At 38.9% G+C, this 27667-nt stretch overlaps 1 protein-coding gene across 3 annotated transcripts in view; it reads left to right on the top strand.

Moving 5' to 3' along the window:
• Positions 1-27667, top strand: part of JADE2 (jade family PHD finger 2) — a 202517-nt gene that overhangs the window by 154755 nt on the left and 20095 nt on the right. For all 3 annotated transcript variants that reach the window (XM_083352702.1, XM_083352701.1, XM_083352700.1), the window contains exons 9-10: positions 9890-10351; positions 22470-22587. In XM_083352702.1, the coding sequence (XP_083208828.1) occupies positions 9890-10351; positions 22470-22587 (580 nt within the window). The remainder of the gene's footprint in view (positions 1-9889; positions 10352-22469; positions 22588-27667) is intronic.

Raw genomic sequence — 27667 nt, 5'->3', positions numbered from 1 at the left:
AAAACGCCATTCCAATCCCCCATAAAAATAAACGATTTGTAATCCAACTGAGTAAGCTTTGTGTGAAGTAAGCTAAAAAAGTCAGCCTGTTGTTGTTGATTAGGAGCATACAGTCCAACTAAAAGCGTTTTTTTGCCTTCTAGCAACAAGTCTATCATTACGTATCTTCCATGCTTATCTGCTTCAATTAAGTCCGCTGTTATAGCACTTTTAATATAAACAACCACTCCATTTTTCTTATTCATTGCAGAGGCAACAAATTGCGTACCCAGTCTTGAATTCAGTAAAAACTTTTGGTCCATAGCCCTAATATGCGTTTCTTGCAAGCATATAACATCAGCCTTAAATTGTTTTAAATATAAAAAAACTTTCTTTCTCTTCTGAGGCGAATTTAATCCATTAACATTCCAAGTCAAAAATTTAGTCGCCATTCTTGTCGCCCCAAAGCTTTTGGAGCACCTCATCAATGGCCCTGCCTCCTTTGGGCCGCGCTCCTCCCACTGCCTCGCTGTAAGTGCGCTTTGAAAATTCCATAAACTTCTGCTGGTCTTGTTCTTTTATTTGTTTTGCTCTTTTTAAAGCAGCACGCGTCACCCTCTGCTCTCCAGCATCAGCCAACGAAGTTATAGTTTGATCCCCTCCAGCACCATTCTCCTCTGTCTGTCCATCTTCGGCCTCTTGAGGTTTTCCTTCTCCAAATCCCTTTGCAGCTTCCAGAAGTGATAGTGGGGTTGCTTTTAAAACATTATTGTAGAATTCACGCGCCTGTGCCACAGTAACCAGACGGTATCTTTTACCTTCATGCATCGCCACCAGCCCAACTGGAATCTCCCATCTGAACCTTATGTCACGTTGTTTAAGTTCCTGCACCAGAAATGCAAAGTCCTTTCTTCTCCTTAAAATCTTTGGAGGAATTTCCTTTAAAACCAAAACTTCTTGGTCAGCAACCACTACTTTAGTATCATAGGCAGCTTGGATAACTTCATCTCTGATTTCTCTCTTTGTAAAGTAAACCACCACATCTCTAGGTAGCTTCCTCTGTCTGGCAATCCATGAATTTACACGAAAAACTTTATCCATACATCCCTTTATTTCAGATGCTGGCTGACCCAATACTGCTTCCAGGGCTTCAGAAATCAGCTGCTTTAAATCTTCTTTAATATTTTCTTTTAAGCCCCTAATTCTGATAGCATACTGCATCTGGTGAAACTGAACAAGGCTTAACTCTCTGTCCGCTTTGTCTTCATTCTCCAATACCTTTACTTCTAATACAGCATTTTTTTGAGTCAAATCTTCCACTTTTTCTTCCAAACCTTGTACACATTCAGCCACACTTTCCACTGTAGACAAAATGTCTACCCTCATCGCACTAAATTTCTCTTCCATCCTCTCTTCTATTCTCTCCTCCATTTTTGCAAGTTTATCACTCAATGTTTCTAAAATTACCTGGGCATGCTTTTCAAGGGCATCTTGTAAATCATTCGATGTCAATGCAGCAGGAGGAAGCAAGGCTTGCAACGATGTCTGTTGCACCGGAGAAGTTCCAGCACTCCAAAGAGTTTTTGAAGGAGGTTTAGCCGCCATCTTTTACTTTCACTTGTGACGCACTTTCACTTTAAGTTTAAAAAGTCCATTAAGCTCGAGAGTAAAATATAATAATCCTCTTCACCTTTTCCTCTTGTACCGCTCTGCCTGCTCCTTTTATTCCAGAGTCTTTCCTTCAGGCAGGGGTGGTCGCAAACGCCTGGCTCTGCTCCAAGAAATCCGGAGCAGAGACGCTGACCAGCTGGAAGCAACCCAGGCTACGGGGGAGTTCGATCCTTCAGCCGCCCAAGCTTTAAGCTCAGGCGGCCCCGGAGAACTCGACCCCTACCTGGGGCCTCACCCCCTCCTCTTCTCCCGAGGAGGGGGCTTCAAATTCACCCGAACAGCTGATCGGCGCTGTTTCGGGTGAAAATTACACAGCTGAGCTGCCGGCAGCCCGAAAAGGCTGTCTCCGGCGCCGCGCCGCCACCGGAAGTCTACATGAAACTGTTGAAACTAAGAAAACAAAGTACTGTAAGCATAAAATTAGCCAAAACAGCTTCAGTACTAGAGGACTTGTTATCCTGAATTGCATGTATGAACAAACATATATAGATTATCAGACAGTCATTGCTGACCTCTTTGACTATAGCATTCAAATAAGAATATTTTAACACAGGCTTATCCAACCCTGTGGTTTATCTTATTCTCGTTACTGTGTGTGCACATATTATCATGTAACTTAGTTCATTTTATCTTTCAGTATATTCTCCCTTTCCCCGCTGTACAGTTTCATTCTACTAGTCTAGGTCAAAAATATTGCATCAATAATGTCTTCACTCTCTCTTAGCATTCTTTGATAGCAAAGGTGGAACAGGTATTCTTTGTTGTTGACCCATTAGCTCGGCTTACTAATTATTTCCTGTGTGCATTTTGGGCAGAATCCCTGATAAGCACCACTTGCCATCTGTCAAATGAAACCCTGGATGGGTGGCATTCTATTTATTTTATCTCTAAGTTGCATGGATCATCTTTCCTGTGTAAAAGGGCATTGTGTAGGCTGTTGTTCCAGCAAAAGCCATAAACAATTTAAGAATGATATTAATACTGTTTGTGACGCAAGTAACAAAGGCAAGGAGGGGGATGGGACTGATTCATTTATTGCAGTAAGTTGAAAAGTAGTAGAGACAAAATGTTTCTTGCTCAGCTTTCATCTCATCACTGTGCCTTTTACTTGTGCACATAGCAGCACAAAGTATCTTTCCAATCACACATTTTAAAATACCCCTGGATGTTAACACAATTGCCTCCATTGGTGGCTATCTGGCTACGTGTGCAATAAAATTACAGCTTTTGGCTACTGGCCAAAAAATTTGGAGCTGTTTATAGTTGGCAACTGCCTGCAACCTCAAAATGCAATAAGAATTAGAAAAATAATGGTACTGCATCTTTTCAACATATTTTTGATTCTCTGAGTCACATTAGGTATGCCCACAACCAACCACATTATAACCAACCAACTTTGCTTTATGAATCTTTTTTTAGAAAAATCACTGTTTTTAATCTTTACCTGAGCTTCCCATGCTGTGGATTCCTCATACTTTGGCTCTAAAAAGCAATTTGAAATATTTAATTAGGACAGTTATTCAAGGCCTGTTTAATCCTGGCAGATTCCAAGTACATAAAGCAAAGGCAATGGTCTACTTTGTATAGAAAAAGTTATGAAGAAAAAGATGGGAAATAAAATCCTTCATACCAGACTTATATTCTCCTAGGGTGATTTTTGGAGTTCAGCAGAGCAGAAAAATGCCTTGGAGGTTCATTGAAGCAAAAATGAAACCACAAGAATGGATATATTAAACTATCCATAGAATTGCTCTTCCTTTTCCCTGAAATATCAGCTCTCATACTTAACTTTTCAGTATCCTGGGTGTTAATGTAGTCACTCAAAGCCAGAGCTAGCATTTTGGTAATTATAAGATCCTGGTTATGTAAGCCATTCAGGGTGCTGCCTAGAGTAATAAACCCTTCAAAAACATGCTTACTGCAATTTAACTGGCATTAACAGCTAGAGTAGACTGATTTCATATGGGTTACGGGTTGAATAATTATATGACACTCTGATCCATTGAAAAACAGTTGATGGAGAATGGGAGGCTTGGAAGAGGCAATAGTATTACAGTATACACCTGTTATGTTCAGAGGAACTGGTGCTTTAGGTTTTCTCACCTGGGGAAGGAGGATCTAGGAGAAGACTTTCATAAAAACACTTTAAGATTCAATAATATATATGCTTTTTAAATTCTCTTTTCTCAGTGCAATAACCATTAATACATTTAGTTTTAAAGATAGTGGCCCAGAAGAAATGCGTCATTTTTTCCATTTTTAAATTAATAATAATTAAAGACATGTATGTATGTGGTGCGTATCTCTCATATCGGATAGAAGAAATGAGTAAAAGTGCTTCCAGATATATTACAAGTTCCTGAAAGAAAAAAATTTCATACACTTTTTTCATAAAATTATATATACCCTGTCTGCCAATCAAAAATCAAGATACTAAGGTTTAAAGATTAAAAAGAATAGTGGCAAATAACTATAGGTAATTCTTGACTTACAACTAGTCGCTTAGTGACTGTTCAAAGTTAAAACCGAAGAGGCCTTATGACCCAGATTTCAAATTCCAACAGTTGGACCCTCTCTGTGATCAACATAATTTGGGGTGTTTGGCAACATTTATGGACATCTGTAGTGTCCCACAAGTTACGTGGCTGTGTTTTACGACAATTTTGCCAAAACTTATGTTTTGACAAAGCCCTACCCATAGCAAACCATTGCTTCACTTAATGACTCACTTAATGATCACCACAAAAAAAATTGTCATGTGACCGACCAGGTTTACTGCTAGCTGCATTGCAATCATATGTTGAGGACTAGGTGTATGACAGAACAATCTTCCCAGCTGCCAAGTATATTAGTACTTAAGAAGTACACACTGTTGAATTGTTCTTTTGTTCATCAAAATCCCAATAAAAAGGTGTCAGTGCTGTAACATTGGATGTTTCTGCTCTGACAATTGGTGGAAATGCAGCCATTTTTACTTTGCTTTTTACTTACTTTTTCTTCTGTTTAGAAATTAGAAGTTGAAGGGGGGATGGGGTGAATGCTTGAGCTCAGCTAGCCATAATAACAATGCAGCTCCGTGGGAAAACTCAAGGACACAAATTGATAATGTTTTGGTGGGCTGAGGAGCTGGAAAGAGAGTCTGTGCTACTGGCTAATTGGAGAATGTGATTTATGACTGCTTTGTGGGGCTGGGACTTGCATTCTGTTACTTTGTATCTAGGGGAAGGGAATCTAGTTTTGGGTTCAACTATGTAGTGCCAATACTTTGTTTCCTGAATAAAATGTTCTTTGAGGAAGAATTCTTGCCTTGAAGTTCTTTTGATGGGTTTCATCTATCGAAACCTTGACATTAACCCAAAATTACTTTCTACCTTGATCACCTTGGGGTTCTGAGCTCCAGTCACCTTCCCTAAATCAAGGGATAGGCTGTCAAAGACTCAGGAAAGATCTTAGAATGGAGAAGGAAGAAGCACCTCTAACCAGCACCCTGGCCGTGGCTGCTATCTCAGAGGAGGGAGCACAAGCCATCACACCGGTGGAGAAAGAAACTTTAGAAGCCTTACAGCTGGGGGCAAGACCAAAGACGCAAGAGCTGATCTGGTCATTGGAGTGGATCCTGCCCAGTGGAGACTCCAAGCATCTTGAGGCAACCTTGCCAAAAACACAAGAGCCCCAGCTACCAGAGAAGCCCTGGTCGGCATTGATCATTGCGATCTCCTGACAGGCGCTGCCACCGTGATAGTTCCAGACGGAAGGACTATGATGACAGCCCAGACAGATGCTCTCACTACTGAAGCCTGAGCCACCACCGGTACAGTTGAAGCCTGGATCGTCATCAGTATCGTGAGAGCCCTGACCATCGTTACTATTGGTCACACAGTCCTGAACATCACTGTCAGCGCCGCCCGAGGCCTATGCAGAGAGAAGATCCAAATGTGGACATCCAACAAAATTTGATTCAACAGCTGTGCGACCTGTTGGACAGGCAGCAACAGGTTGAGGCGCCACAGCCACTGGTGGGCCTGCAGCAATTGGGGATGCCGCTGCCGGGAGGTCAACAATAATTAGGAATGCAGGCAGCTGCCATGGGGGCCACAGCCCGTGAATGCACAGCAGCCGATGGGCCTGCAGCAATTACAGATGCCGTTGCTGAGAGGTCAGCAACCCTTGGGAGTGCAGCAGTAATGGGGGTGGTAGCAACCTCTGAATGCACATCAACTGCTGGGGGGCCTGCAGCAATTGGTAATGCCACAGCCACCGTTGGGAGGTCAACAGCCATTGAGAGTGCAGCAGCCACTGCAGGGAGGCCAACAGCCATCAGGAGTGCAGCAACGGGGGGGCAGTAGCCCATAATAGCACCACCCCTTAAAGCGACTTTTGATAGTGATCCAGAGAAGCTGATTTTCTTCCTCAATCAAGTACATTGCCACATGAATCACAATGCCAATTTCTACCCAGATCCAGCTGCTATGGTTGACGTCACGGCTAATCTGGAAGGGGAAACATCCAAGTGGTAAACAATCTGTTCAACTGAGAAATCTCCATCTCCTCCTTCTTAGATTGAGGACCAGGTTCAAGGACCAATCCATAGGTGTGGACAACGGGCACCAAGTGGCAAATTGTCCAATCCCTTACCCCCAACAGGGAGGTAGATTGGGGCCACCAGTGAAGAAGAAACCAGCTGAACAGCCGGCAAAAGAGAAATCAAGCAGGATCATGCAAGACCCCGTTACCCAGGTCATGTCACCCACACAGGAGAGCCCAAGCCAGACCTACCACCACTTTGCCCTCTTATGACAGCGACGATGAAGGGAGAATGACTCGATGGTGAGTCGCCCTCTTCCACCATTTTCTCTCGCTACTAAGCTCATAGTCCCTAAGACAGGTACAAATGGATCTGAAAGTGCTAGTGGACTCTGTTCCTGGTGCATTATCAGTTTGCCAATTGCCCTTAAGATGGGTATACAAGCAAGATTGCTCTCCAGGCCCATGAAGTTCAAACAGACAGATGGCTCTTTAATGGGAGGGACTAGTCACCCATCTGACGGAACCTATACACTTAGAAATAGGTGAACATTGGGAGTTCATACGTTTCGTGGTGGCCCCAAAGATGACTGAGGCTGTGATTTTAGGTCTAACCTGGTTAGACAAGTGGAAACCTTTTATCTGGTGGGAAAAGGAGATGAGGACTGTGAGATTGCCCATAAGGTCCAAGCCTCCTCTTGAATCTGCTGACATTACTGGAGGGCCTAAGCCATTTACTGAATCAGCAAAGATAGTTGTCCTTCCCTGGCTGGGCGAACCACTCATTCCCAGCGAGTACCGGACTTAGCAGTGGTGTTTAGTGAGAAAGAATGCGACATCTTGCCACCCCATCAGCCAGATGACTGCGCCATTGAGCTATTAGTAGGGGCCAAACTCCCAAGGCCGAGAATGTATGGTATGACCCCCCCCCCTCAAAATGGATGAACTATAGCAATATGTGAACAAAATATGTGAACAAAAACCTAGTGAGAGGCTTCATTTTATCGGCTAAGTCCCAGGTGGGGGGTCCGGTGTTATTTAAGGAGAAAAAAGACAGGTCGCTTTGTCTCTGCGTGGATTATAAGGGGTTAAATGCTGTGAGCATAGAAAACAAGTACCCTCTCCCCCTCCTGAAGGACCTACTTACCCATCTAGCAAAGGAATGCATCTTCACTAAATTAGACCTAAGAGAAGAATACTACCGAGTACGAATAAGAAAAGGAGATGAATGGAAGACCGCTTTTAACTGTCCTATGGGCAGCTACCAGTTCAAAGTTATGCCATTTGGACTACAGGGGGCTCCAGCTGTCTTCATACAGCTGATCAGCCAGGTGCTACACAATCATTTGTACATGGCAGTTTTGGTATCTTTTGATTACTTCCTAATATACAGCAAGAATATGGCTGACTATGTGAAACTAGTGCGAGATGTGTTAAAGAAACTGTTAAATGTCAAACTACATGTTAAATTGTCAAAGTGTAAATTCCATCAGACCCGACTGGATTATTTAGGCTACAGAATTTCCAGTGAGGGTATTGAAATGGATCCTGGAAAAGTGAAAGCTGCAATCAAATGGCAACCCCCAAAGACTCGCAAACAACTTCAAAGCTTTCTGGAGTTTGCTAACTTTTACTGTCAATTCATCCCTTCATTTACCGAAATTGCTTTACCTCTCACGGATTTGTTAAAGACCGGCAAGGATGGGGGAAACCCGCGACCAGGCCAGCCGCTAACATGGACTATGAACTGTCAAACTGCTTTTGAGAATCTGAAAAGACTATTTGCGGTCGAGCCGGTCCTAAAGCACCCCTGTCCAGTGAAGCCCTTTGTTATTCAAGCCGATGCCAGTGACATAGCCATCAGAGCTGTATTATTGCAAAAGAACCATGAGGGGGTCCTGCAGCCCTGTGCCTACACCTCAAAAAAGTTCACCAACTATGAAAGAAGGTGGGCAGTTTGGGAGAAGGAAGCCTTCGCAATATGTTGGGCTCTGTTAAACTGGCCACACTACCTAGAAGGGAGCAAGGTGCCTTTTGAAGTAAGGACTGGTCATGAAAACGTAGAGGCACTAAAATCTCCTTGCAAGCTTTCCCCGAAACAAGTACGGTGGGCGCAGTATTTTAACCAGTTTAACTTCACCGTGAAGTACATACCGAGAAGGAGAAACTTTTTAGCTGACGCTCTGTCCAGATTGCCTCAATACAACAGTCAGCATGAAGAGATTAATCAATCATGTACTAATGTTCTTGTGCCCTATGACTTTGCTCAGACACCAACTTGCATCATTTCTCATAACAAAAGTTTACTTTCAGTGCTGAAATTGTGTCTTTATCTATGTGACACATTTAAAGTTTTTTCTTTTGATGTTTTCAACTCTTCTTTTTTCTCAGGCCTTTCCCCCACAAACATTCTGCCACATAGCTGTTATAAGTAGTACATTTTTTCTGAGATTTGTTTATTTCATTTCCCTTTTTGAATCTTTTGAATAAGGGTAAATCATGTTGCTCCATACAGATAAATAAATTAATTTATATTCAGTCCCTTCCGTATAGTTGCACAAAACGAACCAGTATCTGTAGGTTGCATGGAAAGACTGCACAAGAAGCCAATCCAGTTTCCACCTTGATTCTTTAATAGGAGGCATCCAGGTGGAGCCCCTTGCTTTTGCTATGTTATGACCCCAATAAAGTGACCCTGTTTCACCTAGCCTAAACATGTATTGTGCCCTGACTGACATCTTGTCCTGTATATGGGATATTTAGCTGAAGTTCTATAAATGAAATTAAACTAATCTGTAGCCTCTGAAAATCTGCTTTACAGACAGCTAGGTGACAGTGAGGAGGGAAGTAAAATTGCTTTATCGTTATTTGCTAAACTTGTTTCTTTGGAAGAATGTCCTGGTTTGTAGACCAGTACCGGTCCGTGGCATGCCAGCAAAGCCCCATCCATGGGATGCAGGCAGCACACAAAACCACTCACTCTCCAGTCTGCGGAAAAACCTTTCTCCACAGAACTGCTCCCTCGTACCCAAAAGGTTGGGGACCTCTGTGATAGACTGTAGAAAATTAATTATAGATACTTGGGAAAATTGGCTTCTTAGTGGGGAATAAATATGCATCTCCTTAGCAGCACAGTACACATTTTAAAAGCTGGAGCAGTGTATTGGGATATTTGTTCCATCTTACCCCTTACATATTGGTTATCCTCCTTTTCCTGAATGAATCTTACATTATATTTCATAATATCATGGCTTGTATATTATCACAAAAGACTATCAAAGAATCAGAACACTTTATCTGGTCATAATGAAATACATACAGTGGATCAGTTTAACAGGATAGAAGTTTGTCTATATTGAATAATTGAATTACGTCTCAGCAAATCAAATAGATCCCAAGAGAAATAGTTCTGTGATGTAAACATAATGAGAGCAGCAATGCAGCATATAAACAGGATATTTCTCAGTGCTTAAAAGGTTTGTGCAAATGCGTGTGGGGTATTTCTTCATCACCTCAAGAAAATGCCAGTGTGAAAGGTAATGAGAAAACAGTACTTTCCATTCCTCTTCCCCCTACTCCTCCTGTTTCTGTTGGTAATCCTCTCTCGGGTTCATATTGAGATCTTCTTGCAAAAACATTACTAGTTGACAATATTTGTTGTACAGTGTTCCAAGCAGCTATTCAAGCGTTTGTTCTCTTTCCTTTCCCATCCTAGTGTTCCATGCCTTCCTGCATCACAGCCTTCCATGTAACATGTGCCTTTGAGCACAATTTGGACATGCGGACACTATTAGCGGAAAATGATGAGGTAAAGTTCAAGTCATTCTGTCTTGAGCACAGCAGTGGTGCCACCAAGCCACCAGATGAGGCACGGATGGATGCAGATCAAGGCAAACTAGACATGGAAAAGGTAACACTGAGAAAACAGAAGCTCCAGCAGTTGGAAGAGGACTTCTATGATCTTGTGAAACCTTCTGAAGTGGCTGAGAACCTTGATTTGACTGAGTGGCTAGTTGATTTTGTCTATCAGTACTGGAAGATGAAGAGAAAAGCCAATTATAACAAGCCACTGCTGATGCCCAAGACAGACGAAGTGGATAATTTGGCTCAGCAAGAGCAGGATGTATTGTACCGTCGCTTGAAGCTCTTCACACACCTAAGACAGGATCTTGAAAGGGTGAGTAGAATTACTGAGATTGATAACTCTTGTTTGTATAATCCTGCTTTCCACTTTCTGGCACCATCCAAAGGTACAAAAGATTACAGCTCCCCAAATTCCAATGCAAAGGTCCCAATTCGTCTGTAGATTATCAGATTTGGGGGAGATTAGTTTAATCAGCTTTCTCTTAAAGTTACTTAAACCTGCAGTGGATAGACATATATTACCTTTTGTTTGTAAATTATTCCATTTTGTAATAATAATAATAATAATAATAATCATAATCATAATCCGTGGGCTTTGTATTTTTGTTTGCTACATTAATGCTGAATTTGTCATTACCATCTAGTGAGGAAATGATAAGAACATTGGCTTTTCTCTCTAGCTTGGAGGAAAGTGACCTTAATTATTCTGTGCAAAGCAACCATAAATGGTTCAGAAGCATGCAAAACAAAATTATCCCTATTTCATTTTTTTCCCCTGTGGTTAAATGTACATTTTTGCTTTTATTTTCAAGTGTGATAAAAAGGTTAATTATTAGTGCAGCCTAATAATGCATGTTCACTGGTTTGATTAGAAGACAAAATTTATGTCCATTACATCCTCTGGTTCTTGTATTGTATTGCATTGTATGATAAGATATAACTATAGCAAGACTGCAGCCATAGGATGAAGGACTGGAGGTACCGTATCACCTCTGCCATAAGATGGTTTGGTACCTCCAGTCTTTCATTCTTCATATCCTTGGATCTACTTCCTGCTTTAGGTAGCAACTTGGTTGTTCCTTTTTCCAACACTTGTCTTCCATAGAACACTTCATTTGTCAGCTATCCCCTAACTCTGCTATGTGTAAGAGATAGAAATGCCATATTCTGTGCCTTTTTGGTGATTAAAAATCAAAATGCAAAAATTGAAATAATTTCTATACTGCCACTTCTTGGGTATGTAATATGTAAGTATGGCAACTAAAAGAATTCAGCCCTTCTTGCCCCAATCCCCACCTCCTTGAAAAATCAATCTTACCGGAGATTAAAAACAAAGGAAAACATTAGAAAAATAATAAAATGTAATTTTTAAAATTGTAATATTTGAATACAGGATGAAGTATAACCGAAAGTAACCCCACAGTACCATAGCTTATACCTGGTGTAAGGCAGAAGCAGAAAACAAAGCCTAATGCAAATTCCTGACCACACATTTTACCAATGTCTACAATCCTGAATCTGATAATCTGCTTCAGAGTTCCTAGATTTCTCCAGCCTTTCTTTGGTTCACACAATTACAGCATATTCTAAGCCCAAGAAAAGATGCAACACTAATAGCTTTGGCATGCATGCCCACACCTCTCCCAAACTACCTTTTCAGCTTCAAATTCAAAGCACTGTGCACCTCCCTACTGAGATATGATACAGTGTGATAAAACATGATACAATACAATAAGAATACAACACAATATGATACAATTTATTATAATATAATATAGTGATTCTCAGCCTGTGGTTTGCAGACCCCTGGGGGAGACCGCAATGTAGTCACAGGGGGTCTGTGAAGGCTTGAAGAAATGTTATGATTTAAATCTTGAGTTAAGTCTTGGCGGTCCGTGGCCATGGCTCATGGCCACAAAAGGTATTTAAAGGGAGTCTGTGGTGAAAAGGTTGAGAACCACTGATGTGGTTATCTTTGGAATGAAGTCTCTTCTAAATACTGTAAAGCTATTCTCTGCTGCTTTTCTTATTTGGTGATTAATTCTCAGTGTAGAGATGAGTTTATAAATAGGACCAGGAAATATGGTAACACTGTGTTTTTGAAAGGATAGTTGATATTAGTGCAGACACACACACACACCCCTTCTCTTGTTGTATATAGTGCTGGTAGGGCTGATGCCTACAAAGAGTTTTCTTAAAATTTTGCTTTTCAAAGTGCCATGCTATAAATACTATGAATTCTTATAAATTGCTTTTTTATTAGCTACAGACATCTGAAATAAAAAAAAATAAATGGTGTAACTTGTCATGTAGCTGTGCGAAACTGAGGAGAAGGGGACAGAACTGGCATTACATTATCAGCACAGGAGCTAAAAAAAGCAAAAAGGGAAGAAGATCTCCGAAAACAAGTACAAACAAGCTTTTTTTTAAAAAAAAAAAAAGGTCTGAGATAGGAAGCAAGAGGAAGATAATAATGTGCGGGAATAAATATATACAGGACAAGCCCTAGTAGTGAACATTTCAGGTGTGCATGGCTGCAGTAATTGGGCCAAGTTGAACAGCAAAGCTGTGGTTGATGTGTTCCAAGTACAGTGAGATGAAAAGTCAGAGCACAAATAAAAATGTTTTTATTATTTATTTTTATTCCATCCCTTAACACAATGAGTTAATTCATATGTAATGAACAACTTGTCTTTTTATAGAAAGCAGCGCTCTGCACCAAATACTTGTATGAACATGGAGTCCACATGCAATGTACATGACACTTTGCAAGTCTCATTTTTACAAAAACCCATTCCCTCCAGGATCCAAAATAAATAGGAAAGGTCACAGGAAATGGCTGTATGTAGTCAGAGGAGGGAAAAAAGAAACTTTTTTTTAAAGAAAAGCTTTTTTTTTAGACACGAAAGCAAGTGTTAAGATTGCATTGATCTCAACCGTTCTTCTAATTTGTGATTTTATTAGTACTTCTGCAACAGCTGTTTCTCCTGTTAAATCAAACTTTCCCACAGACACAGATTATTATGGTTAACTTAGATTTGAAAGTAATAATCTTTCCATTAAAACAGAATCATTTACACATACCGTATATGCTGCAAGCAAGCAAGCTTTGGTGGGGATTTTATCCTTGGTAATTTCTTGATTAGAAATCGACAGGGCTGGCTACCGCATATAAGTAGGGAGAAAACTCCACATTCACTCACATTGAAGATTCTATCTAATTGGGTAATGAAATATCTGCAAGCAAACAGCCAAGCTCAGAGAGGGCACCCAGGACTCTGCAATTGTTTATTCTGTTTGTTTAAACCTCATAACCAAAGAAAGGTAAAAGAATATCTCAAATACAAATTGCATATTATACTTTACATGTTGGATTTTTTTTAAAAAAAGTCCCAAAATAAGATCTTAAGTGTGTACATGTACTGTATGTGCAATAGCAGCAATATCCTTCAGTTAATGTTACTAGATGGATATGTAGCATACAGAATTAGACTTGACAGGAAAGCCTCAGATCATTTGACGGACACGATACAGTGTCCCCCAACTCCGAGGATCTGAGGATTCTCTGCCAGAGTTCCTTTCTACTGTCCTATTTAGATTTTTCCAATACAGAATTCTCTGGGTAAATTGAACTGTCATTCCCAGCATCTCCAGTCAACTTGACTCTTTGGAGAAAGCCAAACTGGACAAGATTGATTTTCGTTGTGGCACTGAAACAACATTTTCCGTGTATTGAAATAGAGCAGTATAAAACCCAAAAAATGCCATGAGTAATAATTACCACTGTAGTGATTTGTTTGGAGTATATTGATAACATGACAGCTTTCTGGACTGAAATTAGATGAACATTTTGCAAATCAAACTTCTCATCAAGTAACTCATCTCTCTCACAGAATTTTCCATGGAGGATTCTTCTAACTGCTTCCTAGGTCTGCGAGAAACTGACCGGCCCAAAGTCACCCAGCTGGCTTTGTCCCTAAGGCAGGACTGGAACTCACGGTTTCCTGCTATTTACCCTGATGCCTTAACCACTACACCATACTGGGTCTCTATCTGCAATTATATCTGCAATTTAAGAGCCTTGGTGGAGCAGTGGGCTAATGCCTCCTTAAGTAACACCAGCTGCCTGCAATTAGTGCAGGTTCGAGTCCCACCAGGCTCAAGGTTGACTCAGCCTTCCATCCTTCCGAGGTAGGTAAAATGAGGACCCAGATTGTTGGGGGTAATAAGCTGACTTTGTAATAATGCCGCTTGGGGGGGGCGAAAGCCCTAATAAGCAGGCATATACATAGAATGAAGGCTATTGCTAAGCACATTGATTTGTGCTTTAGATTGTAAGCCGCCCTGAGTCTTCGGAGAAGGGCATAAATTGCTTTTTTAATGGGATTAAAAAAAATTGGGAGAAATATCAGAAGTTTGCAAAATATAAATATGGCTTGAGATTTTCCAATAAATGCCTTGAAAGACTATATTGCTAATATTATTCCTTTTCACCGCCACCATCTCAGCATTTTAATTTGATGGCTGGAACTCCCTTGCTGCATTCCCAGTTAACTCACCACAACTGCCTCTTAATTTAATCATACATAGATACATGTTATTTTATTTCTATTTGATCCTTCATAAAAGAACTTCAGCACAGGATAGATTGCACTTTCTTCCTTTTTTCCTCATGGCTGCAATCCTGTGAATTAGGTTGGACTCAGAATGAATGACTTTGATTTAAAGGCATCCAGTGAGTGCCCATGGCTGAAGATGGGCTAGAAGCTGAATTTACCCAGTGCCAGTCCATTACCTTAACTACTCCACTGTTGGCCTCGAACATATGACAGTCCCTGGAATCTTGGCTCTCAATAGCTTCCTGTCCTTAGCAGACATAGTTCCCACGTAGAATAAAATGTTTCAGTGAAGCATTTTAGCACTGAAGGCATCACAAACTTTTAACTTTTAAGGAGGATAACAGAAATCATTCTGGTCCCAAGGCAGCCCAAAAGTTCCCAAGGTCTCCCAAAATAATTAGTAATAAAATAACTTCATTAGAGCATGAAACTTAAAATTATCTTTTTATCCTCATAATTCCCCAAGTAGATAGAAAATATTTAAGATCCTGGGTTTTTTTTAATTTGAACAATCTTAATATTTAAGGCTTGTTCAGATGAGTAGATCACTTCTATCATAATTGGTAATCGGAGACTCGGTATCTGATTGTTTGTGCCATTTTGTGTGTTGTTGTTTTTAATCCCATTTATATCCTGCCCTTCTCCGAAGACTCAGGGCGGCTTGCAATCTAAGAAGCACAAATCAATATGCTTAGCAATAGCCTTCATTCTATGTATATGCCTGCTTATTAGGGCTTTCGCCCCCCCCCCCCAGCAACATTTTTACAAAGTCAGCTTAATTGCCCCCAACAATCTGGGTCCTCATTTTACCTACCTCGGAAGGATGGAAGGCTGAGTCAACCTTGAGCCTGGTGGGATGCGAACCTGCACTAATTGCAGGCAGCTGGTGTTACTTAAGGAGACATTAGCCCACTGCTCCACCAAGGCTCTTTTATAATTTTACTGACTTTAATTCAGTAAAAAGCCTCTTTAGTCCACTAGTGCAAGAGTAGACAAATCTGAGTTCTAGTTCTGCCTTAGACACAAAGACCAGCTGGATTATTTTTGAACCAAGCTTTTTTGTCAGCCTGAGGAAGAAGGGAATGGCAAATCACTTCTGAAAAGATTGCCTAAATAACTACATGGATTTGTTAATGTAATTCCCAGAAATTATGTCTAACTTGAAGCACATCTTAAGTAGAAATATGGAGTTGAATCACTTGAAATAGTTATACAGTGGAAACCAACCTAAAAGATATGTGTTGGCAAAACATTAAAGTGATTTTAGTTTTTGTATTTTTCTCTACTAAACACAAGACAAATACTTTGTCAGTAGAAAAGTCCAATTAAAGCTGCTATGAATTATACCTGTAACTGCTGAGATTAGAAAATGATAAATAAAACATAAAGTACATCCTAGTAAAACAATTTGTTTTGATCACTAAATGCACAAAATGCGTATTACTAATCCAATAAAATCTTTTTACGCATGAACGGACATTTTACTTGTAGTTGACATTCAGCTTTGGAAACTTCATTCCCTTTAAAATGTAACTGCCCATATTTGTTTCAGGATGGCTAATGAGAATGCATTAAGCCTATTATAGTCGTATTTTCCATTCCCTTTTGATTGGTGTTATTTGTAAACTGACATCCTTTGCATCAATTCGCATAATAAGTTTTACAAGGAAATATGTTTAAACAATGCCAAAACCAAGTTAACAAACAGGACCATTTTACAAACATCCTTTGTCTTGTTTCTTTAATCCTATTATCCCTTACATTTCAAAAAAATATATACCTTCCAGACATAGCCATCCAAATGCCTCACTGCATTCCGACACAGTTAGAAAGAAAAATTGAGTGCAGGGTTCTCCTCCTATCATAATGACAAATGTCTTGTTGTTTACTTAGTTGGGTATTTACAATTCAGATCCTGGAATTCACTGTCTGTGTAAAACTTCATTCACATTAATTTATAGGAAAGATGAACCCCAATAATTGGGTATTATATTAAATTTCTATTATCATTTTTGGTGAGCTTTCCAGAAGAGCTTAGGTAACCAGCGGTTCTGTTATTATTTTGCAATGAAACAAGAGGGATTCATATTGATGATGTATCATCAATAGAATAATTTGTAAACTCTTACTTTTTTAAAAAGGCGACTAAATCTGTCGTCATCATAGATCATAGAACAACATACAAATGGCTAAAAGGGTTGTTTGTTGTTGGGTGACAAAGTGAGAACAGTTATGAAAATACCTTAATTGCTTCCATAATCATTATACTTCCTTTTTCCCCTTATATTTTTTAATTAAATATAATACAGCATGAGTTTTAAAACAATAAAGAGGACTTTTAAAATTATTTTAAGGTGTTCAGGAGGCAGCATAAATATCTGGAATTAGGCTTCTGCCAATTCCTAACTCCATTAATCTCAGCCTGGCATACTTCACTTACATTAAAGTTATAATTCCCATAATTTCCATCTACCATAACCAGTGGGGGAAATTGTGGGTTAACATATTTGGAAGATACCAGATTGAGAAGTATTGCATTTCTTGATTGCTTTACCATAATGCAACATTGATCATACTTTCTGCTGTTCTGCAAACAAATGAGTATATAGCAGTCTCTGGGCAACTGTGAGTTTTCGGTGGATTGAGCCAAGTAACCATATTAGAAGTAAAAAATAAAAATAAAATAAAGTCTTTCCCTTCCTATAAAGCCTTGTTGTACTAAGCCTTCATGTGATATGCTTGTTTGCAGGTTGACATGCATAACTGTTAACTTCTTCTAGGGCAGAAAAGTTCAATAAACAAAGCAAAGAGAGTATTTTACTTTTTTTAATTTTACTTTTATTTTACTAATAAAATGTACATCCCGCTTTTTTCCCTTCCTTGAAATGAATTGCTCAATGCAGCTTGCAACATATAAAAAAACATAAAACCAATCATAAAACGTATTTATAGTACTTGAAAGAATGCAGCATTAAATTGGCGTAAATACCTTCGAGTGTTATTTACAACCGTATGAATAAAACTTCATTTTAATAACAGGCGTTCAATATCATTTCAGATTATGACTCTAGTGGCATTACAGATGGAATTCCATTGCTCAGTGGAAGCAAAATTCAGACGGTTAGTATAGAATGAACCAATGAGATCAAAAAAGGATGGAGCCTATTTAGATGTCTGCTAAAACTTTATTTCCTTCATACCATCTTTCTGTCAGCATGTGACAGGGAGACTTAAAGCCATCCATTGAAGCTAGCTTCGATTCATAGTAATCTATCTTTCCTGATACTGGATTTGAAGAAGCAAGTGGTAGAAATCAAGAGCTCTTAACTGAAGAACTGATCTTGAATGCTGGGGGTCAGAGGTTATGCTCTCAGGCTCCTGTAGTGTCCTCCGCATGATAATATGTCAAGAAGTCATTTGACACTTGAACAGCTCTTGTTGGTCTCTTGATCTGTGTCCAGCTTTGCTCTCTCCAGAATGGCTATGCTGTCAATAAAAGATAGCTAACCATTTTTTTTACCGCTTGACATTCCCACTGCATACAGTATATATGCTGAATGGAGCTTTTCTCTGGGAGAAATTTATTGCAACTGGGTCATTTGTCAATGGCAAAACAACAGTTCTCCTGAAGGAATCATGGCAGAAGTGACCTTTCGATGACTGGGGTTTATTTCAATAGAGTGGTTGGTTGTATACCTGCCTGGTAGGGGGGGGGAAATGTGCATGAAACAAAGATCCCTTTATTGGTTGGAACAATCCAGCAATGAGAAACAAATATTAAGAGGTCAGGCCGTTACCCTGAAAGATAGCTTAGTATGCAGGAAGGTGAGATGTCTGGATAAAATAAAATTAGGACAAATTCAAATTGGAAATATGGAATGCAAGAGAGGGTGCTTAAAATAATTTAATAGTCTTTTTCAAAAATCCATGGACAGTGAAAGTGTTGCTGGGGGGCGGGGTACAACTCATAAGTGAGCTACAGAACACGAAAAGGCAAAAATTCTTTTATGGCACAGTCCTGTGGATCTTTATTCAGAAGTTAGTCCTGCTATGTTCAGTGTGATTTAATTCTCAATAAGCGAAGGTAAGATTGCAAGCTCATTTTCTAAATGTAATTAAAGGAAATTGTTTAGTTGTAGGAATGATAACCTCTTATTCACAGCCAAGAAGACAACAATAAAAATAATGTGTCCAATAATTTGTAAAAAAAAGTGTGCTGACTACCCTGAGCAATATGTCGGAATAATGTATTCTTTGGATAGTTCGTAAGTCCAGATTTTTCATTATGCTATGTTAAATAAACAATATTGTGGTTAGAATTTTAAATTGAATCCAGGTGGAAACTACTAACTTACTGTACCCATATTCAATTACAGTATTTCTACATGATATACTTCCAGAATAGTATTCTCATTTCCTTAATGAAGAAATATGGAATAAATAGGTAAAGAAATGATTTCATGGAATTGCTTATACCTCAATCATTTCATATTATTGTGGGTTTGCAGCTCGCTTGGAAGGGTTCAGGTGTGTGCACAAGTTATCCCCAGAAAACAATCCTGTATGGAGACCAGCTCTTCAGGAATGATACTATCAGTAGGATTTGGAGAAGGCGAGGTTGCTTCTCAAATGTTAAACTCTGTGCATGAATATAACGTGAACAGGGCTATATGGATGGCATTTGCTGTGGATATGAATTTCAAAAAAAACATAGGAACCAGGGAATCTGTCCCCAGAGAATTAACATTGAGTTGGATTGAAATACTCATTGTTAGATTGATAGATTGTGGAAATAGGTTGCAAGTAACAGAATGAAAGTTAACAGAAATAAGTGCATAGTTTGCCCTTTAGGAAACAAAATGAAAATGCACAGGTATAGGTGTGTCATGGAGACTATCAGATTTAATGACAGTGCATAAGAAGATAATCTTGGAGTGGTAGTTGATTGCAAAGTAAATATGAGCCTGTAGTGCGTTATGAGAGCAAGGAAGACAAATGCACATTTAGCCTGCATCAACAAGATTTATCATTTCCAGTTCAGAGAAAGAAAGTGATCAGCTTTTTTTGGACCTCAGTTTGAATCTAGTTCTGGGCATCACACTGTAGGTAGGATTCAGAGAAATTAAGCAGGTGCAGAAAAAGGCAATAAAGATGATCAGAGAACTAGAATGCCCTATGAAGAAATTGCTGAATGTTTTGGGCCTTGAGAAAAAACTGTGGGGTGAATGAAATATGATAGCACACTTTAAATACATGGCAAGATATCACATTGAACAAGGTGAGGACCTATTGTCTGTTATTTCAGAGTTAATTCAGAAGAATGCAGATTCTAAATGAACGTTAGTACGAACATCCTAACAGTATAGATAGAACCTGTTACTCAGGAAGGTGTTAGACTCCATAATTGGACATGTTCAAGCAACTGCTTGAACAGTCAATCATATATGAGATGCTCTACATGACTTTAATTCAAATTTTATCTGTAAAAGACCCTTATTTCTGAATTATACTACCTATAGTACATTTTAAGCTTCTTCTTCAAGAAAATCTGTTTAACTTTGGAAAACAGTTATTTCCTTCAGTGGAGTACTGTAGTGCCTGGAAAAAGAAAGCCAACAAATCTCTATTAGTGCAACTTTTAAGTAATAAACTTTTAATTTTTTTACCTTAACAAATATTAAGGTGGAATACTTATTTTGTACATCAGAAGTGGTAACTAGTTCAGTTCTATTTTTTCAAATATTTTATAAGCCTATTTGTATTTGCTATAAGATAATCAAAAATATTACCTACAAATGTCGTTTATAGCAGGGTGGTATTTTAGCACCTGGCAGGTGGTATGTGACCCCTAGCCAAATGTAGCGGTGGAGGAAATGAGCTAAAGTAGCGCTGTGCAGGTTTGGAGACTAGCTGGAGCTGCAGGGCTCAGCAGAAGCCCCAGCACCTGCGCCCGTCGCTGCATGCTGGTTGGACCTTCCAGTGCACTGGGAAGAGAGGAGGAGGAGGGCAGAGAGAGGAGAAGCTATAAAAGGAGCAGGTTTTTGTGGGAGAGGGAGAAAAAAACACATGGAGAGAGAGAAGAGGCTTTTGTTAGCGAAGTGTGAGAGAGTGAGTGTGGGGCTTTTGCAAGCAAAGTGAGTGAATGAGAGCAAGGGACCTTTTACAAGCAAAGTGTGTGAGCGAGAGAAGCTTTTGTGAGCAAAGTGAGTGAATGAAAGTGAGAGAAGCTTTTGCGAGCAAAGTGAGTGAGAGAACCTTTTGCGAGCAAAGTGAGTAAATGAGAGCAAGAGAGAAGCTTTTGTGAGCAAATGTGAGTGAGTGAGAGAGCAAGAGAGAAGCTTTTGCGAGCAAAGTGTGAATAAATGAGAGCGAGAGAAGCTTTTGCGAGCAAAGTGAGTGAATGAGAGAATGGGAAAGCTTTTGCGAGCAAAGTGTGAGAGTGAGAGAAGCTTTTGCGAGCAAAGTGAGTGAATGAGAGAATGGGAAAGCTTTTGCGAGCAAAGTGTGAGAGCAAGAGAGAAGCTTTTGCAAGCAAAGTGAGTGAGTGAGAGCAAGAGAAGCTTTTGCGAGCAAAGTGAGTGAAAGCAAGAGAAACTTTTGTGAGAAAAGTGAATGAGAGAACGGGAGAGCTTTTGCGAGCAAAGAGCGCAAGAGAAGCTTTTACAAGCAAAGTGTGAGAGAGCGAGAGAGAAGCTTTGGTAAGCAAAGAGAGAGCAAGAGAAACTTGCGAACAAAATAAGTGAATGAAAATAAGAGAGGCTTTTGAGAAGTTTTGCGAGCAAAGTGTGAAAGAAAAAGCTTTTGTCAGCAAAGTTTGAGAGAGCGAGAAAGAAGCTTTTGCAAGCAAAGTGTGAGAGCGAGCAAGAGAAGCTTTTGCGAGCAAAGTTAGTGAGAGCGAGAGAGGTTTTGCGATCAAAGTGTGAGAGCGAGAGAACTTTTGTGAGCAAAGAGAGGGGTTGCAAGCAAAGGGTGGGAGAAATAGGGAAATGTGAGGGGGAGAAGGGAAAAAGAAAAAAGGCATTAACTTCTGACTTCTACTGTTGCAGTAGGAAGGAAGCATTAACATTGAACCTCAACTTTTTATTTTTCCATAATATTATACGGTAAATTAGCCATTTCTATAACAACAAATAAATGAAGGTAACCAGTAAAGCACAAAATCCCCGCCCCTTTTTTTAGTCATCAAATTTTTGTCACTTGCTAAGCATTGGTGGTAACTCGAATATTGTCATGTCCTAAAAGTGGTACAATCTGTGAAAAGGTTGAAAAGCCCTGATTTATAGTATACTTTAGATACTTCTGCTTTTGTTAACATACCCTACTAATTAATGTTCTGGGTTCACTTACCCAGACTGGTTGGGCTAGGTATCTATACTAACACAAAAGTGTGATTATGTGTATCCAGATCATAACTTGTAAGTATCAGTATTTTAGGGCATTCATAAATCGAGCATAGATTTAACAGATGACTGCAATTTTCATCAGCTCAAGGGTAGCTTTGAACTTTATCCAGCAAGTCGGGTGGCTAGAATTACTTCATTTAATCCAATCTTCTTGTGTTAATGTATCTTATTCAGTCCCTAAAATGCTTTTCCAAAGGCAACTGGACTTTGTTTTTCCTTGAAGAAGTTTCACTTCTCATCCAAGAAGCTTCTTCAGTTGGATAAGAAGCAAAATGTCTTCATGGAAAAACAGAGTCCAGTTGCCTTTTGAAAAAGCACCTTTGGGACAACCGTGACCTGGATGACTGAAAATCTTCATAGACATGTACCTTATTCAGATTAAAGTAAAAACTCTTACTCTCCTTTGCAGGTTAGAAATCTTTGTTATATGGTAACAAAACGAGAGAAAATGAAGCACTCCATTTGCAAACTACAGGAACAGATTTTCCATCTCCAGATGAAACTTATTGAGAAAGATCTTTATGCAGGTAACTTTTCCTATTGAGACCTAGAAAATCCGTATTATAAATTCCGTTATGGAATTTTATTTTCTTTATTTACTATATTTTTAAAAGAGATTAGACAAAGTACTTTTAGAAAACTGAAAGAAGTAGTGTTATCTGACATTTGAAAGGTTTGATGTATTTATTTTGCTTTCGGCAATGTGTGTAATTAGAGCAGTGGTTTCTGTTTTCCAAGAGTGGAAAACTTTCCCACAATACTTTAACTTCTACCTGCAAAAAATGAATTCTAAAAATATTTGGACGAGGAATGCATTGTTAATCTGGAAACTAAAACTATAAAGAAAATTAAGTCGGTGCAAAAAGAATACAATATCAGCACCACTAATATCTCTTTCATCTCAGAATTGGTGAATATCAGAGTGAAGGCCCTCTCACCCACTTACATTTCAGAATCTATGCTTATAATAAAAAATTAATAGTTTATCACATTTATACGTAAATGCAAATACTTTATCACAATAATCCAGTGCCATCTGAATATAATGGTAACACGGAACAATCCTTTAATTGCGTGATTTGGACAAGAACTTGATAATGTGCCTTAACTGACCTTGTGTAAGCAAACCATATAACATCTCTAAAAACGGAATATTAAGCAGAAACTACCAAATTTGCTGATAGTTAATTTTTGTTTTTTTTCTTAATGCTAATCTTGTCCCTCTGAGGCTGTAGATACTAAACCAGGGGTCCTCAAACTTGTCCACTTTAAGGCTTGTGGACGTCAACTCCCAGAATTGCCAAGCCAGCCATGCTGGCTGAAGAATTCTGGGAGATGACGTTCACAAGTCTTAAAGTGGACAGGTTTGAGGACCCCTGTACTAAAGTTTCAGAGGTGACATCTGGTTCATTGGTATTTATTTATTTATTTATTTATTTATTTATTTATTTATTTATTTTATTTTATTTTATTTTATTTTATTTTATTTTATTTTATTTTATTTTATTTTATTTTATTTTATTTGTATACCGCCCTTCTCCCGAAGGACTCAGGGCAGTAGAGTTTAGTAACCGTTGCGTTGCCTTTTTTTGCATCTGCTATGTTGTTAAAGATCAAACTTTAAATTATTGTAGATTTGTTTTTGTTCCTTTGTGCTATTAGTATTATCTTTAAATTAAGATAATTTAAAGGAATGCCTTCCAACACATAATAGTCTGAATAGTCTAAAGTCAAGATTTTAAAAGAACATGAAATTAGTACATATCCTTGAAAAATAATAATACAATACACAGTTGTTTAAGCTGTGTAACATCCAGCAAAAGCATCTGGCGGTTTGGCAGAATATTTATCCAGTTATATTTGGCGCTTTGAAATCTTCTGAGAAGCCATTACATGGTTCAGGGTTTTTTAGAACTGTGCATTACATTCTTTGCTGAAATTTGACCTTAGAAATTTGAGCAATGATAAATATCTGGGCTATCAATCGATAGTTATACAAATTTGAATTCTGCGTAATAGAAGTATTTTGTTACAGTGAGGTGTTTAGATCTACTATCTTCAAGATTGCAACACCAGGAAAAAGATATTGATGATAAATATATAGTCTTGTAGGAAAAGCAACTGTTATTCTTGTGGTATCTTTGTAACGAATGCTTCTGTGGAATACAGTTAATTCTCAGTTGTGGGCTGAGAATGAGACACTGGGGGCAAACCATTATGAAATGCAGAAGTACATCCATAGTAGCACTGTGACATTTTTGTTTATATCCCAAATGTACCCATGATAAGAACATCTGACACCTCTTAAAACTGTTAAATTAGACTGGAACAGCTAGAAAAAATAATGTCAGAATGATTACAGCTGTGAATGGGTTATTCTATTCTTATCTTGTAAGCACTGGGGATTACAACATAGAAATGTCACAGCCTTACAGCTTGCATTTCACAGCCACACTGTTTACAGTGTTGTCAGGAACTAGATATACTTTTCTGCCAGAAAAGAATCATAAAGTTATGCCTTTAATAAAACTAGCCAGAAAGTGCTTACTTTTATTTTAAAAGACGCCCATTATAGTAAAGCTTCGTAAATATTTCTTCACTTAGATGATAGACAGACCTTGGTTAATGTCCACTCATTCAGTGACCATTTGAAGTTATGATGATGCTGATCAAGAAGGACTTAACAACAATTATTTGTAATTGCAGCCCTCACAGTTTTTCCACAGTCACATAATTGCAATTTATGCACTTGGCAACCAGCTGGCAGTTGCAACATTGAGGTCCTGCCGTGGTGTGATCTCCATTTGTGACCTTAACTGTCAGCTTCCAACAAGCAAAGTCAGTGGAGAAGGTGGCAGGAGATTGCAAATGGTGATAATTTGTGGATGCTGTGTCTGTGCAGGATTCACCTAAAAATGGCAGCCAGAATTGTAGTTGTAAGTTGACACAGTCACGTGAAGTTTCACCTTACAATTGTGTCAACGGCAGAGTTTCTGGTCCCAATTACCATTGGTAATCGAGAACTACCTGTAACCCAGAATTTGTTAAACTTCAGAGCTACTGTGAATTTTATTATTTCTTCTATGCTGTCTTGTACCTATTTATTAATTTAACCCTGTTTATAACAATGTCTCATAGGACAACTCCTTTCTGCTCTTTATACATGTGTTGTGTAAAGTAGCATTGGACTACTTTTGAAGGAAAACAATTGTGTGCATGGTTTATGTTGTTTTCCTTTTAACCTACAAGGGAACACTGGAGGGTTGCCACTGAGGGGGATGAAAATATCATGTATATGCATGGATTGTCACCAATATACTCGATTTAATGGTTTTCCAGTGCACATTTTTTGGTAAATATAAAAATGTAAGACATATCTATAATATAAACTTGCAATTTAACCTTTTTAAATGAAAAGTACAATCTGTTCAAAAGTTAGTACAATGCCATCTGTTTAAGAATTCAGCAGATGAACTTCAATCTTATCCTTTTCCTAATGAAGACTTGACTTCAGTGCAGCTTGGCTTTCAAAAAGAGATGATAATTTTTTTTAAAAGATCAGCATCAGTGGTGAGCCATGAAAGCTAAGGGGGATAGAAAAAGCATTTTGTTGAATATTAGTTAGGCTAAAAACAAGCTGTAGATGAACGGGATTCCTGTCGGTGGGTTTTTGGATATAGGAAATTGCTGACCTATTCATCCTTTTCTGATCTAGCACTCCCTCCCCCTTCTTCAAAATCTGTTCAATACCTGGAAAAGTCTATTTTCTTGGCTGGATTCTTTGGATGTGGCTTATCAGTATCTGCGAGGGCTGAGAAGAAATGACTGACCAAACGTACTTTGATGCTTTGTGCCTAAAGGGGGAGTGGGGTTGCAAGAATTCATGGTCTTCAGGCAGGCCATAATTGCAATGTGAAGACCAGTCATAAGTCACTTTTTTCAGCTACAACTCATCCTGTTAGTCCTATAAAATAGACCAGACTAAAAATCTAAATCTAAATCCACTTTCCTGGATCACAGACTGCATTTCCTTCATGAAGGACTCTTGGCAAGAGATGGGCTGCACCTCACAAAAACAGGGGAAAATGTACTCGGAAAAAGACTGACCCAACTCATCAGGAGGGTTTTACACTAAAAGTGAGAGGGAAGGGTGACCAATCTTCAGAATCTCTAGAACCCAAAACCAATTATAAATCCCAAGAAAACAAATCAAACAATGAGGTGGGCAGAGATGGAGGAAAAAACCTCAAATAACATTCAGGAGGTGCAGGAAACATACTCACGCACAGGCACAAAAGACTTAAATGCTTATATACAAATGCTCAAAGCTTGGGGAACAAACAGGGCGAACTAGAAGCAATAGTACATGAGGGTTGGTAAGACATAGTTGGCATTACAGAAACCTGGTGAGACGAAACCCATGAGTGGAATGGACTGATGGATATGGATACAAATTGTTCAAAAGAAACAGGTCTACAAAAAGAGAAGGGGGAGTTGCACTATATGTAAGAGAATACTACATATCTGCAGAAATGCACATGATCAAAGATAAAATCTCTCCAGTATGTATGTGGGTCAATATAAAAGAGGAAAAAAGTGACAGTACCATAGGTGTATATTACAGACCACCCACCCAATCAGAAGAAATAGATGGACTCTTTGCCAACCAGTTAACAAATGTATGTAGGAAGCATACCACAGTAGTAATGGGAGACTTCAACTATCCAGATATCAACTGGGAGACAAACTGCAGCGAGCGAGAGATCAAACAGATTCCTAACCAACCTAGCCGACAACTTTGTCATCCAAAAGGTGGAGGAGAGAACTAGATGTAAAGCCATACTAGACTTAATTCTAACTAATAGAGAAGAAGTAATAGAGGGAGTTGAAGTTGCCAGAACCTTGAGCGAAAGTGATCATGTCATACTGGAATTTAATATAACACAAGCACTAGCAACAGAAAACAATCCAACCAGTGTCTTGAACTTCAAAAGAGCTGACTTTAACAAACTCAGAGACAACCTAGGAAAGATCCCATGGATGAAAATCCTAAAGTGGAAAACAACCCTAGAAGCGTGGGAAACTCTCAAAAATGTGATCATAAAAGCCCAAACCAGCACAATACCACTAAAAAAGAAAAACAAGAAATTCAAGAAGAAACCAGCACGGCTGCACAAAGCTCTCTCTGACAAACTGAAAGACAAAAAAGACAAATACAAAAAAAAAATGGAAAGAGGGGCACATAACTAAAGCTGATTATCAGCAGACACCCAGAACATGTAAAGATGAAGTCAGGAAAGCAAAGGCTCAGAATGAATAAAGACTTGCAACAGAAATCCTGGATAATAAAAAATGTTTCTTCCAACAAGAAAAAAGTCAAAGGAAACTGTAGGTCCACTAAAGAGAGAAGATGGCAAGGAAATAACAGGCAACAGGGAGAAAGCAGAGCTGCTTAACTCATACTTTACATCAGTCTTCACACAAAAAAACCGTAGCCCAACATACAAAAAAAAATCACTGCAAAAGACAAATTAGAAACAAAAATTAAAATAAGCAAGAAAATGGTAAGAACACATATCCGACCTTGACGAATATAAATCACCAGGA

This window comes from Vipera ursinii, assembly GCF_947247035.1.
Source record: "Vipera ursinii genome assembly, chromosome: 2".
NCBI classification, from domain to species: Eukaryota; Metazoa; Chordata; class Lepidosauria; order Squamata; family Viperidae; genus Vipera; species Vipera ursinii.
Note: the sequence above shows the minus strand (reverse complement) of the source record. Positions and strands in the feature narration are given on the sequence as shown.